Source organism: Meleagris gallopavo, chromosome 30 (genome assembly GCF_000146605.3).
Source record: "Meleagris gallopavo isolate NT-WF06-2002-E0010 breed Aviagen turkey brand Nicholas breeding stock chromosome 30, Turkey_5.1, whole genome shotgun sequence".
In the NCBI taxonomy this organism is placed as follows: domain Eukaryota; kingdom Metazoa; phylum Chordata; class Aves; order Galliformes; family Phasianidae; genus Meleagris; species Meleagris gallopavo.
Genome location: NC_015040.2, coordinates 879,222 through 892,447, shown reverse-complemented (window position 1 = coordinate 892,447; position 13,226 = coordinate 879,222). Strand labels below are relative to the sequence as shown.

At 61.7% G+C, this 13,226-nt stretch overlaps 2 protein-coding genes across 4 annotated transcripts in view; one reads left to right on the top strand and one right to left on the bottom strand.

Annotated features, from left to right (window-relative positions):
• Window positions 1-7,709, top strand: part of TJP3 (tight junction protein 3) — an 11,940-nt gene extending 4,231 nt beyond the window's left edge. The window contains exons 1-20 of one of the 3 annotated variants that reach the window (XM_010724790.2): window positions 7-59; window positions 953-1,009; window positions 1,087-1,211; window positions 1,327-1,429; window positions 1,640-2,105; window positions 2,379-2,482; window positions 3,003-3,165; window positions 3,254-3,344; window positions 3,549-3,613; window positions 3,775-3,853; window positions 3,988-4,144; window positions 4,503-4,611; window positions 5,043-5,262; window positions 5,565-5,761; window positions 5,855-5,950; window positions 6,233-6,303; window positions 6,390-6,701; window positions 6,800-7,024; window positions 7,227-7,273; window positions 7,381-7,709. In XM_010724790.2, coding sequence (XP_010723092.1) covers window positions 42-59; window positions 953-1,009; window positions 1,087-1,211; window positions 1,327-1,429; window positions 1,640-2,105; window positions 2,379-2,482; window positions 3,003-3,165; window positions 3,254-3,344; window positions 3,549-3,613; window positions 3,775-3,853; window positions 3,988-4,144; window positions 4,503-4,611; window positions 5,043-5,262; window positions 5,565-5,761; window positions 5,855-5,950; window positions 6,233-6,303; window positions 6,390-6,701; window positions 6,800-7,024; window positions 7,227-7,273; window positions 7,381-7,480 — 2,805 coding nt within the window. In that variant the 5' untranslated portion in view covers window positions 7-41 and the 3' untranslated portion in view covers window positions 7,481-7,709. Of the gene's footprint in view, window positions 1-6; window positions 60-820; window positions 1,010-1,086; window positions 1,212-1,326; window positions 1,430-1,639; window positions 2,106-2,378; window positions 2,483-3,002; window positions 3,166-3,253; window positions 3,345-3,548; window positions 3,614-3,774; window positions 3,854-3,987; window positions 4,145-4,502; window positions 4,612-5,042; window positions 5,263-5,564; window positions 5,762-5,854; window positions 5,951-6,232; window positions 6,304-6,389; window positions 6,702-6,799; window positions 7,025-7,226; window positions 7,274-7,380 lie in introns of those variants that run through there. The other 2 variants (XM_019609993.1, XM_010724791.3) reach the window with 2 other exon arrangements.
• A 237-nt stretch (window positions 7,710-7,946) lies between these two features.
• On the bottom strand, window positions 7,947-13,220 carry APBA3 (amyloid beta precursor protein binding family A member 3). The gene is given in 11 exon segments (XM_019609994.2): window positions 7,947-8,862; window positions 9,003-9,143; window positions 9,513-9,632; window positions 9,854-10,066; window positions 10,266-10,445; window positions 10,735-10,893; window positions 11,171-11,257; window positions 11,360-11,505; window positions 11,957-11,996; window positions 12,254-12,537; window positions 12,540-13,220. Coding segments are annotated over 11 exon segments (2,091 nt in total). The 5' UTR covers window positions 13,189-13,220; the 3' UTR covers window positions 7,947-8,790.
• Between the last annotated feature and the right edge of the window lie 6 nt (window positions 13,221-13,226).

The window sequence follows — 13,226 nt, the reverse complement described above, 5'->3', positions numbered from 1 at the left end:
GTGGGTGCAGCGGCCACCTGCCGAGGGCCCCGTGCCGCAGCATGGCCGTGCGGTTCCAGGTGCGCTGCTCGCCCGGGTGGGAACGGGAGATGCTGGGAAGGCTGCAGGGAGGTCACCGGGGTGGGCTCAGGGCCGGGGGGCAGAGGCAGCCCTATCCTGCACGGTTGGTGGCTGTGGGGAGCAGGTGGGAGCCAGGCAGAGGTGGCACCGCACGGAGCTGTCGGCTGTTCATTCCCTGCTGCACTGCAGGACGGCGTTACAAGCTCACCAGATTTCCTTGGCTGTGGTTGATCCATCACGGCGTGGCCCGGCCCTCCCGGTTTGTTTTTCCATGCCCAGATGACCCTTGAGATAGAGGCTGTAAAACAGCTGTGGGAGCCACCGCCCCGCGGCAGCTTCCGCGGTCTCTCCAGCTTTGTTTGCGGGATTTTCCCTGCCTGGTGCACAGATTCTCCAGGGTGCTGGGAGCTGCTGGAGGGGATCCCAGTCCCACACCCTGTGCAGGGCTGTGCTTAGCCTGCACGTGCATCCCAGTGAGGTGTCTGTCCTAAGTGGAAAGTGTTGGATTTGGGGAAAACCAAAGGGCGAAGCCAGGTGCGGTGGTCAGCGGAGCCACCAGCTCTGTGGTCACACCAGGGCCTGGGGTGAGCAGCTGGGAGGGCATGGGAGCACTGTCAGAGGCAGCACTGGGGGTCTGCTGGCTGCTGGGGCAGGGAGGGCAGCGGGGACACAGCGATGGCAGCTGGTGGGGTGACCTCGTATCCCCAGTGCCTGCGGCTCGGCTGATGCTGAAAGCTGTTGCTCCAACTCTGCCTTGCAGCCCAAAGCAGGACAGAGGAAGGGGCTGGTGGCTGCAAAAAAGAGCCGGAGCCAATCCGTGCCCACGGCCCCTGGGCTGCAGCCGAGGCACCGCTCAGCCTCAGCGCTCGCCCTCCCTCACTTGCGTTGGCAGGTGGCTGCCATGGAGGAGATGCTGATCTGGGAGCAGCACACTGTGACGCTGAGCAAGGTGAGTGTGGCTGAAGTGGCCGTGGGATGGCGGTGCCGGGGACGGGCTGTGAGCTCCTCTCTGCCCCTCCCTGCTAGGACCCTCATCGGGGCTTCGGCTTTGCCGTTTCGGGTGGCCGGGACCGTCCCAACAGGGTGACTGGGGACACGGCGGTCATCGTCTCAGATGTGGTGTCCAGGGGACCGGCGTTTGGCCAGCTTCAGTGAGTGCACGGGATGTGGGGATGCAGTGGGGGTCATCGCTGCCAGCAGGGACCAGAAGGGCAGCAAATCGCTGCTGCAACCTGAGGCAGAGCCACGGCTGCCTTTCCCTCACAGGAGGAAGGATCAAATCGTGATGGTGAACGGCCTTTCCATGGAGAATGTCTCATCCTCCTTCGCCATCCAGACACTTAAGACCTGCGGCAAGATCGCCAACATTGTGAGTGTGCCCTGCAGTGGGACACCTCTGTCCTTGTCCCCGTCCTGTCCCTGTGTCACTGTGTCTGTTTGCAGGATGCACGGTGGCTCTGGGCAAAGCCCTGCTCCTGTTGTGGCACTATTCTCTGCCCCCTCAGAGTACCCGTGGTTCGTATTCTGGGCTGGGAAATCGCCTCGTCTGCATCCCTTCCTTCTTTCTTTCCACCTGCAGACACTGAAAAGACAAAAGAAAATCCACCTCCCCATGAGCAAGAGCAGCCCTGCATCCCCTGCTGCGACCCGGCGCTACGACTCGGATGAGGACTTTGACCCTCGTGGTGTGGATCCGGCCCTGCGCAGCGCCAGCCAGCACCGCTCCCGAGATGACCTGGACCACAACCAGGGCTACGACGGGGATTCGTCCAGCGAGAGGAGCTCTGGTCATCACCAGGATGACCGCCGCCACCACAAGTCGTCCCGCAGCCGGAGGCGAAGCCAGGACAGCAGCCACTGGAGGCAGAGCCCCGACAGCGGCTCGGAGCACAGGGGTTACAGCCGGCACCGCTCTGCCAACGGCTTCGGCCACGAAGGGGACACCAACGGGTTGGCACTGGTGTCGGGGTTCAAACGGCTGCCGCACCGGGATGTGCCGATGAAACCCATCACATCAGTGCTGGTGAAGAAGAAGGAGGATGAAGGTAGGGCCTGCCCGCTCCCTGCATCCCTGGGTTTTGTCCGGTCGGTGGCTGCGTGTCCCGGAGTGAGGCTTGGCATGCAGCACTGGGGCAGTGTGTGCTGTGCTGCAGGCACTGAGTCTGCTGGCCTCAACCCAGGGTGTCACAGCTCAGCTCTGGGGCTTGCCGACGGCCTGATGGGAGCTGGAGTGTGCTTGTGGGGTGGCGGCGAAGGGGAGCTTTGAGGGGGTCCTGCTTCTGCCCAGCCCCAGCACTGCCACGGGCTCTCTGATGCAGAGTACGGCCTGAAGCTGGGCAGCCAGCTCTTCATCAAGCACATAGTGGAGAGCGGGCTGGCGGCGAGGCGCAGCTCCTTGCAGGAGGGAGACCTCATCCTGAAGGTACGGAGTAACAAGGGTTGCACAGCACTTGGGGGGACTCAGTATCCCCCTTTTGGATGGCTTGTTGCTGGCTGGTGTCACTGCGGAGGACAAGCTGAGGGTGTGTTAGGTTGGCTGTGGGGGACTGGAGGCAGCTCTGCCTGGTGCACATATCCTGCCTTGCTCCCTGCCCCCCCCGGGACTGCACACGGGCTCTTGGGGACCGGCTCCACTTGGTGCCAGGAGCAGCACCTTGTCACCTCCGCCCTCCTGTCCCCATGGCACCAGTCCTGTGCTGTGTGTGGGTGTCCCTGCTGGGGGAGCAGCCAACAAGCAGCTCAGGTGTTTGGGGCATGACAGGTGAAATTATGCTTGAGGTGTCTGGGGAGAATAAAACAGAAGAACGGAGGCACTTTGTTTGCACACGCAGGGAACGGACCTGGGAATGCTGTGGTGGGAGCAGCTCTGTGTCATCAGGGTTTTCCTGGGGTGCCTTTCCCAGGAGCGAGCACCCTGAGGCCTTCCTGCTCTGCCCCTCCAGATCAATGGGGTGGCCAGCAAGGACATGTCCCTGGCTGACACCCAGCGGCTCATTGAGCAGACGGAGGGGATCCTGACCCTGCTCGTCCTCCGGGACCACCGGCAGTTCCTGATCAACATCCCCAACATGGAAGACTACCAGAGTGACAGCTCCCGGATGGACGGTGAGGGGACAGAGTGGCAGTACTGGGGTCCCACTGCACAGCGTGGGGACTGGATGGGCACTGATGTCTCTCCCTTTCTGTCGTGCAGATATCTCCGACATCGACTCTGACCTGTCCCACCCACCATCCCCTAAGACCTCCCCACGACTTCCAGCTGCTGCCAGGATGAATTCACCAGGGTAAGCCCTGCTGTGTCCCCATCCCCATGTCCCCATGAATCCTTTTTTCCCCCATGCTCTCTGCCTGTCTGGAGGGCCTGGTTCTCCACTATGCTGGAGCCAGCTCACTGGAGGTGGCACTGCATTTTGGCCCCCATCTTGCCCATGCTGATCAAGCCCCCCACCTCCATGCCCTTCTTAAATTCTGCCCTGATTCTGTTCCAGAGAGAGGAGACAATCAAGCAAGAATGCTGCAATCAACACGAACATGGACGATGCCCTGAGCCATGGTGGGTGAGCTCAGATCGGCCTGGGGGGAGCTGAGGGCTCTGAGCAGGCTCCAGGCTCCTCCATATCCCCACTCCCATCCCACCAGCTCTCCATGTGTCTCTGTGATCTGGGGAAGCACACAGCCACCAGCACTTCCTGAACCAGCTCTCCTTCTCTGCAGACATGCTGGAAGCTGTGGAACAGGATGGCCACCACAGCCCCCACAGCAGACCCAGTGCCCGAGCTGCCCCCAAGGACGGGTGAGTCTCTGCAAGAGCTGGTGGGAAGGGCTGAGCGGACAAGGATCTGCTCAAGGGCAGCTCCAGGGCTGGGGCTCAGCATTGGTGACTGCCAGCATGTCCCCACCATGCTGACTGCGGTCTCCACTGGGCAGGTACAGTCCTGACTCCAGAGTTGTGCAGTTTGTGAAGGCCAGGAGTGTGGGGCTGCAGCTGGCTGGTGGGAACGACGTGGGCATCTTCGTGTCGGGTGTGCAGGAGGGGAGCCCAGCCGACAGCCAGGGCATCGAGGAAGGGGATCAGATCCTGCAGGTACCTGGGAGACCTGGGAGTAGGAGTGGCACCGAATGCTTTAGTGCCTGGTTTGTCTCTGTCCCTTCTGTGCCCAATACCCCTCGTGCTGTTTGGATTTCTCCCACTGGGCATCATTTTGAGGCAGTGTTGGTAGGGGATGGTCCTGTCCCCAGCACTGTGCCAACACCCAGCAGGGTTCAGGTGCCAGAGGAGCCATCCCCAGGATCACCCAGGGGTTGTGGCAGGCACTTGGGTAGCAGGGGCCAGTTCCCTCTCCTACTCCCAGGGCCTCCCCTTCCCTGGGGCCGTGAGACTGCACTGGAACCTACGCCCTCCATCCCACTGGTGGGACACGTCTGAGTGCTTTCCCACACAGGTGAACGGCACCAGTTTCCAGAACCTGACCCGTGAGGAGGCAGTACAGTACCTCATGAAGCTCCCGCCGGGAGAGGATGTCACCTTGTGGATCCAGAGCAAGCAGAACAGTGAGTGATGGCTGGTGACTTCCTGGGCTCATGTCTCTCCATCTCTTCTGAGTGAACATTGAACTGCTCAGCTCCCCACAACTCTTTCTGCCCCACAATGTGTCCTTCTTCCCCACGCCATCCTCCTCTCCCCCTGAGAGGTGACGGAAGAGCACTGGGTGATCCCAGAGTGCCATTTATGCAGTGGCATCCTGGAGCACGGGGGTTTCTGGCCCTGTGGATCAGCTTGAAATGGCCACTGTGTGCTGTGGGGCCAAGTGCTGCTGTCCCCAGTGTGCCCAAGAGCACCGCATGTAGATAAGGTGTCCCCAGGGCCCTCCTTAGCACTGAGGGCTGCTGTGGAAGATCATAGCCAGGCCAGCGCTTTCCTCCACTCCTAATTCCTCCTCTACCCGCTCTTCCCTGATGGTCACTCTCACCCCGGGCTCCAGTTTACAGAAAGATGATCTCATCCAACGTGCGTGATTCCTTCTACATCCGGACGCATTTTGACTATGAGAAGGACACGCCGTCGGGGCTCAGCTTTGCCCGTGGGGACGTCTTCCATGTGCTGGACACCATGTACCGCGGCAAGCTGGGGAACTGGCTGGCTGTGCGCATGGGCAGGGACCTGCAGGAGCAGGAGAAGGGCATCATCCCCAACCAGAGCAGGTAGGGAAAGAGCCAGGAATGGCCCCGCTGGGGGCAGAAGCAGGGGATGGCTCCCTGATGATACGGGGATGTGGGTGGTGGGCCCGGTAAGAGCTGGGCTAGGCTGATGGGTGGTGGTGGGAAGCGTGAGCTGGTGAAATGCCTTCCTGGTGCCTGGGGTAGGTTTGTTGATGCTGTGGTTGACAGAGGTCCCGGAGGGCTTTCCAGACTGTCACCAAGGGGTGACCTTGACTTCTGCCTGACTCCTTGGATGGAAGGAGCAAATCCAGAGGCTGCAGATCCTGAGCCCTTTCCCTTCCCAGGGCCGAGCAGTTCGCCAGCCTGGAGTCTGTGCTGAAAACCACGCCTGGCACCAACCCCTCGGGGGCACGGGCTGAGTTTTGGAAGCTGCGGGGCCTGCGGGGAGCCAAGAAGACGCTGCGGAAGAGCCGTGAGGACCTGTCTGCCCTCACAAAGCAGGGCCACTACCCCCCATATGAGAGGGTGGTTCTGAAGGAAGGTGGGTACCGGGCTGCCTGGACCCACCCAGGGTCCTCAGCCCTGGGGCTGCCCCAGCCCAGCCCCCCTGAGCTGCTCTGTCTTCTCCCCACAGCCAGTTTCAAGCGGCCGGTGGTGATCCTGGGCCCCATCACAGACATTGCCATGCAGAAACTGAGCATGGAGCAGCCTGAGCTCTTCGAGATTGCACGTAAGTACCCTCCACAGTGGGGGTGAATTATGCTTAGCAGCTGGACATTGGTGTAGGTGGCTTTGGGAGCTTTTTACTCTGTCCTGATCCTTCCTTGTGACCTCTCCATGACACCCCAGCACCCTCTTGGACTCAGGCACCCTCTCCCCACGCACCGTGAGGCAAGCCAGGTCCCAGACAGCCCCCATGGAGGCACGCAGCCCTGGGGCCTGGAATGGCCAGACCCACAGGGATGGCACAACTGCCCCAGCCCCTCTTAAACCCTGTCTCCTTGTCCTGCAGCGAGCGTGCCACGAGATGGGGCATCGTCTAAGGTCATCAAGCTGGATTCAGTGCGGCAGATTGCTGAAAAGGTGAGAGCTTGCAAGGCTGCTGTGTGCTGGCAGCCAGGTGGGTGACCCTGTCCCCAGCAGGGCTGAGTGCTGGTGCCCTGCCCCAGGACAAGCACGCACTGCTGGACATCACACCCTCGGCGGTGGAGCGCCTCAACTACGTGCAGTACTACCCCGTGGTGGTGTTCTGTGAGCCCGAGAGCCGGCAGGGCATCAAGGCCATGCGCCAGTGGCTGGCTCCTGACTCCAGGAAGAGCTCCCGGCGCCTCTACGCCCAGGCCAGCAAGATGAAGAAATACTGCAGCCACCTCTTCACTGCTACCATCACCCTCAGCGGCAGCGGCAACGCCTGGTACGAGGAGATCAAGAACATCATCAGGACGCAGCAGAGCCAGCCCATCTGGACGGCAGCGGAGCACGTATGGGGCGGAAGGGCTGAGCCCTGCAGGCGCCGCGCAGGGCTGCGTTTGCCCTCTTGGTGCCCAGAGACCCGGGTCTTCATTGTCCCCATCCGCAGGTGGACGCGGCGCTGGAGGACGGCCTGGAGCTGCTGAACCCTCCCAGCAGGGCAGCCTCGGGCTACCTGACCTGTGACAGTCACGCCAACAGCGACTACGATGACACGGATGGTGAGGGGGGTGCCTACACCGACGGCGAGGCGGAGGATGCCTACAGCCATCCTGCACTTTCCCGCTCCTCTGAGCCGGCGCAGACGTATCCCAGTCATGGTGTGAGCGAGCAGGTGGGTCCCCCACAGCAGTACGAGGGGCGCGGGGGGCACAGAACCTGGCCACAGGGGTCAATTCCTATCCCTTGTGGCCCTGGCAGAAGGGCTGCCACCTCTAATGTCTGCGGGTCCAGTGTTGGTGCCTTGCCCACCTTGCCCAGTCTCCAGCTGGGGCACAATTCTTGCCTGCCCCCCTTTCAAATCTGTTTGTTCACAGGTGACAGATCAGCAGCCACAGGGACAGTGGGCACAGGAACACCTCAGGTACCCTGCGTGCCGGGGCCAGAGCTCTGTGCAGCCTGACCCTGCGTGGCAGCGGCTGCCTCCACCGATCAGTCACAGAGGCATCACTGCAGCATTTCCTCCTGCAGGGATTACGAGCACGAGGCCGTGAGGAAGAGATTCACGCGAGCCAGGGATGACTCAGATGAGGACGAAGGCTACGAGTGGGGCCCGGCTACAGATGTGTAGTGAGATCAGTGTCTGTGCATGACCCCTGAGCATCACTGTGTGTCTCTGCCCCACAGGGCCCCTCGGGCCAGTCCTATCACAGCTCCGTGCCACCAGGGCCGGGTGACAGCCCTGGCAGTGCCACACAACACCCCACAGCTGTGCGGGCTGTGCTCGCACCACCAAGTGCCTCCTTCCCCTGCTTCATCCACTGCCTCAGGATGAAATAAAGGGGACGTTTTGAATAGGATGGGCTGCTGCTGCGTGTGTTGTGTGACAGCATGCAGGGCAGAGATGCAGCAGGGCAGCCTTGCTGGGATCCACACCCCTCCGTGGCCAGGGCCCTCAGCCTCTGCTTGTAAGCATCAGTGCAGGACCCTCCTGAGGGCAGCAGCCTTGGGCTGATGTCTAGCACCGCAGTGGGCTCAGGGCCGCATCCCTTGAGCTGAGCTTCCTCAGCTGCATCCCAGCCAGGCGAGATGCGGCCTTCAGCATTCCCTCAAACTTTTATTTTTTGCATCAACCAACCACACAGGCAAAGTTGTGACAGGCCACCTTGGGCAAAGGGTCCCAGCTGTCCCCTTGTGAACAACACATCCCCACGGAGCCCTCAGCTGCAGACGGGTCTGTGGGGTTCACCTCCCCAAGCTCTGTGGGACGTGGCAATGCCGTGTTCCCTTTGGTTGCACTAAGGAACAGCCCTGTTGAAGGCAGTGCTGAGGAAGCAGAGGTAGTTTCCCAGCTCGGTGCAACAGGGCTAACAAGGTGGTCGTTTGCAGCCCAGCAGGCCCCTGGCAAAGCTGGGGAGGAGAAGCGGCTGCTGAGGGTGCTGCTGCCCTTAAGGCTGAGTCTGGGGGCTGCTGGCTCTCCCTTGCACCCACACCTCAGTGTGCAGAGGCAGAGCTGCTCAGGGCTGCCTGGGATGAGCCCTTGGAGCACAGTTCCAGCCCCGCCTGGGAAAAGGCACCTTTGGTGAGTGTAAAAGCACAATCTGCAGTGATGAAAACAGGGGTGGCCTTTCATGCAGGGTCCCATCCCCTGCCAGCACCAGGCCAAGGTGAGGGACTTTAAGGAGCAGGGGGACGGCACTGCACAGGCACTGAGGCAGAGAGGGGTGAATGGATATGGAGAAGGGTCACAGGCACTGTGGGCCCCGATGCTGCGCAAGCTGAGCATCGGCCCACAGCCTCCTATTGCGTCCTGAGTCCAACTGAAAGGGAGCAGGATTAGGCCCTCCGGGGGCCAGAGGGCTCTGGTGGCAGCGCTGGGGCAGCAGGCAGAGTGGTGGTGGCCCCCAGAGGTGTGCAGTGACAGCTGGGCCCAGGCAGCACTCAGAGGAAGACGGGCTGCTCCTGCCCCGTCAGCAGGCGGTACGTGGAGGCTGGCATGGTCTTGATGTGGACCTGGACAGAGACGCTCAGATCAGCTGGGAGATGGCAGCCCCAGGCTGGAGGCTGCTGGGATGAGGTCCCCGAGCCCAGCCTGCGCCATCTGCAGCCATGGGAGCGCAGGGGCAGCCACCCACCCTGCCTGCTCTGCTCACCTCGCTGACCGCCTGTGTGAGGATCTGGATGATCTTCTCGTGAGGTGTGGCCACCACGCTCTGCCCGTTGATCTCGATGATGCGGTGCCCCACACGGATGCCGCCCTTCTCAGCGATGCCCCCACGCATCAGGCTGCAGATCTGGGGAGCAAGGAATGCTGGTGAGCTGTGCTCACACCCCACAGCCATGTACAACCACCACCCTGAACCCTGCTTCTCCAGCAAGGACTGCAACAAATGTCACCAAGGACACGCCAAGGGAGCCAGGAGGAAACCACCACCCCCAAAGCAAACAGTCGAGCACCAAGGAGACAAACCCAAACAACGGCACTGTAGGAGAGCAACAAGGAACCTTCCACCGTGGCACAGAGCCCTGTGAAACCTCAGAAATTATCAGTGCTGAAGGCTCATCTGCACAGGCAGAGCCAGGGCTGCAAGTCCTCTGCCAGGCAGGTGGAAGAAACCCTGGGCAGCCCTGGCCTGGCTCTGCTCCCACCCCACAGCACTCACCACACCGTTCTCCACGCAGAAGCCCAGCTGGTACTTGGAGTCGGGGCGCCGGATGACAGCTGTGGTGACGGGGGAGCAGTGCACTATGTTCAGCATCACCTCTGTCTGGTGCTTCAGTTCCTGGAAAGTGAGGGGGGGATGTGTGAGACTTCAGAGAGTCACTTGGAGGGGTTGAGAGAGGACAGAACTGTGTTGCTCAAGGGAAGGCTGAGGATTAGCACAGGACAGGTACGGGCCCTCCTGCCTCTCTGCCCCATTGTTACTGACACCCCAGACACCACCAGGCTGTTTCCCACCTCTATCAGAGCAGTGGGATCCCCCCAGGCCCGGCCCCAGCTCACCCGGATGATGTTCTGGCAGGTGGTGAGGGGCAGCCCCACCAGGCTCGTCCCATTGATGGACATGAGGCGGTCCCCGATGCTCAGCTCACCCGACCTCTCTGCAGGGCCCCCGTGCATCAGGTTGGCGATGACAACGGTGGGCAGGATGGAGCCCCAGCCCGACTCCACGATGGCGATGCCCAGAATCTCCCCCTTCTGCTTCCGGATGCAGACCTGAGGAAGGGAAACCAGGACAGGGAGCGGGGGTGTGTGCCACACACCCCCTGCACAGGGGTACTGGCCTCAGAGTGAGCTGGGATGGGGCCTAGGGTGGTAGGGAGCATCTCAGCCTCTCAGGGAGCCTTGCTGTGATACACAGAGGGCACTGTGCCAGCACCCCATGCTGTCCCCACCCCTCCAAAGCAGCTCTTACATCCTTGCAGTTCTCCTGCCGGGAGAAGTGGGTCAGCTCTGCGTTGTGCTGCTCCTGGTCTTCAAGGGCACGGCTGTACTGGCGAGGGCTCAGCTCACTTGGGTCGATGCTGTTGGCCTCCAGGAAGCGCTGGTAGGCCACACCAAATGCCTGCCCGATGGCCTGAGCGATGACCTGGGCCTGGGGACGGATGGGGGACATTTCTGCTTAGGGACATGGCCTGACAGCCAAACTGGTCCCAGCAGCTGTCCAGCACAGACAGGGCCTGGGAGCTGCAGGGCACCCTGCCCTTCCCTGCCCCTTCCCAGTACCAGACCCCTCCTTTTCTCACTGGGCCACTCTACACAGCAGAGGTGCCCGGGCTCCCTCTCTTTGTGCCCCAGCACAGCGATGTCAAGCTGTCCTGCAGCAGGATGGGTCCAGGACCCCACCAGCACCCCACCCTCCCTTAGGGCTTGCTCCCACTCACATCAGCCGAGTGGAAGACGTGGCAAATCATCTTGTAGAGCCGCTTCTCCTCCGCTGCCTCTGCCTTCCGAGGCAGCTTGCGGCGTGCCATGAGCACCACGAGGGAGCCGATGTCGGCGATGTAGGAGATGGTCTGCAGGGAGTGATCCATCATGGCCTCCTGGCAAGGGAACAGCACAGACCTTCAGCCCTCCCCTCCATGCAGCACACGAGCCAGCCAGGCGCTGCTGCACACCGGGAGGATGCAGGCTCAGCATGGTTCAGATCCCACTCTGCCAGAGTGGCATTGCTCTGAGTGACAGCTCCTCCCAGCTGCATGCTGCTGCTGCCCCTGGCCATCCCTGGGCACAACCGCCCATTAAGGCAGGTAGAGAAGATCCCACAGAGACAGGAAGGTCTCAGCAGCCCCAGGGCCACGCAGGCACATCCCTGCTCACCTGTGTGTCAGCTGTCAGCACCTTGATCCTCTGTGTGGAGACAAACAGATCCACCTCTGTCATGGGTTGGGACTCTCCCTCTGGGGCCTGCAGAGCAAAGCGGCTCAATGACGTCACTGCTGGGTCTCTGCCCTGCAACAAAGTGCTGCCCAGTACCCACAAGAGGTCAGGACATGCCCCTCCCTGCACCTTGATTCTGTCCACAGCCTCCTGTGCCTGTGCCATGCGGACGCTGGTAGGGGGGTTCCTCTCTGAAACCAGCTGTGTGGAGCCCAGGTACTTTGCCCCAAAAATCACACCGTCCAGCAGATCCTCTGGGTCACAGGGGCCTGGAACTGAGAGACTGGGAGGGCTAAAGCAGGGGCTGGTTTCCTCCTGCCACCTGTTAGCTGTGCTCCTGTATGTGAGGAAGTGGCTCAGAGCTTAAGAGATGTGCTCCTGACATAACAGGGGAACCAATGCTGACCCTTGGGCTGCCCCCCCCTTCTCCTAGAGAGCCCTCTTGGGCTGTCTCCCCTTCCTCTAGAGAGCCCTCCTTTTTCTCTTCCCAAACCTGGGCACCCCAAAGGATTCCTGAAGCTTCCTCATGCCCAGCTGTGCGCAAACTGTGCGCAAACCAGCCACCCCAAGTCTGCAGCCATGTTTCCCAATAAGTGGCAGCAATGCCTCTGCCCTGGGAGACTCTTCTGGGTGCAGAGCTGGACCCCCCCCAGGCACCCCCAATGCTCAGGTCAGAGCAGGCAGTGGTGGGTTAGGACTCCCGCTTCAAACAGAGAAACAACTCACCTTCTTTGAAGGCCAGGCAGGAGGAGGGGGATTCCTTGTTCTGCAAAGCAACAGAAGGGTGAAGCACTGGGATGCTAGGCTGTGGGGCTGTTTAGACCCACTGGCTTCCCCCCAGGATCAGACAAGCACAACCCAGAGCAAGTAAGGGTGCTCTCCCCTAGCAGCACAATGTCCCACAAGACCCAGGGAAACGCTGCCCCCTCACTCCCCTCTGCCCAAAAAATCCCCCAAGGAAGGAGAGCTAAGGGCACATCCCAGCCTGCTGCCACAGCACCACGGCCATGCGCCTGCACTCACAGTCACACTGCTTTGTGGTGGCCGCTCCTTCTCTGGGGTCACAGCAGGAGACAATTCTGCCCAGGTTGGCTCTGGCGAGCTGTCTCGACTGCCTTCACAGGTGGGTTTGTCCTCACTGAGCCCATCTCCATAAATCCAGCTGCTTGAAGGTCCTTCCTCCGAACCATCTGGCCCTCCCAGCCCATCAGCAGCACTGTGTTCCTCAGGCGTCTGCAGCATCTCCAGCTTGGTCCCGGTCAGCACTTCAGAGCAGGTCAGGGGTGTCTCAGTGTCAGCCTCAGGCAACCCCCCTCGTAGCACAGGAGGTTCAGCAGGTCCTCCCGGTCGGCCTCAGCAAAGAGCAAGCCGTGGCAAGGCCGTGAGCGGGCCGAGCGCTGCGCACAGCAGGGATGCACAGCCAGGCCCCTGCCTGTGGCCACGTGCAGCGGGCAGGGCTGGCACTCACCCCGGCACTCTGCATAGCCCCGCTTGCCTGCCACAGGGGCCGTGTTGGGAGCATCGCACAGACTGGGGCTGAGGGTCTCCAGCTGGGCCAGCAGGCCCTGCATCTCTGAGGGCTCCTCCTCAGGTTCCTCATCCAGCTCCATGGTGCCGCTGCTGGGGGTGCGGGGGGGTCCCGTGTCCCGGGAGGTGCTCCCAGTGCTCGGTCTCCAGTCTGTGGGGCCTTGTGGTCCAGTGGTCACCACCTCCTCTTCCATCTCTCTTCCTGAGTTCCTGCAAAGCCCACTTTGTTCATCCCCGCTGTTTAGGTTCATGGCTGAAGCACGCCCCGATCCAGGCTCCAGACTCCTCTGCTGATCCACAGCGGTGTCGCTGAAGGTGGGCCCCTCCAGCTGCCCCTCGGCTGCAGTGGGTCGGGGGGCACCGCGCTGCCCTTCTTCTGTGTCCATGGCTGGCGGATCGGGGGCCGGCTGGAAATCCATGGTGCTCTCCATGGGGAACAGGCAGGTCGGGGGGAGACGGGGAGAGGGCA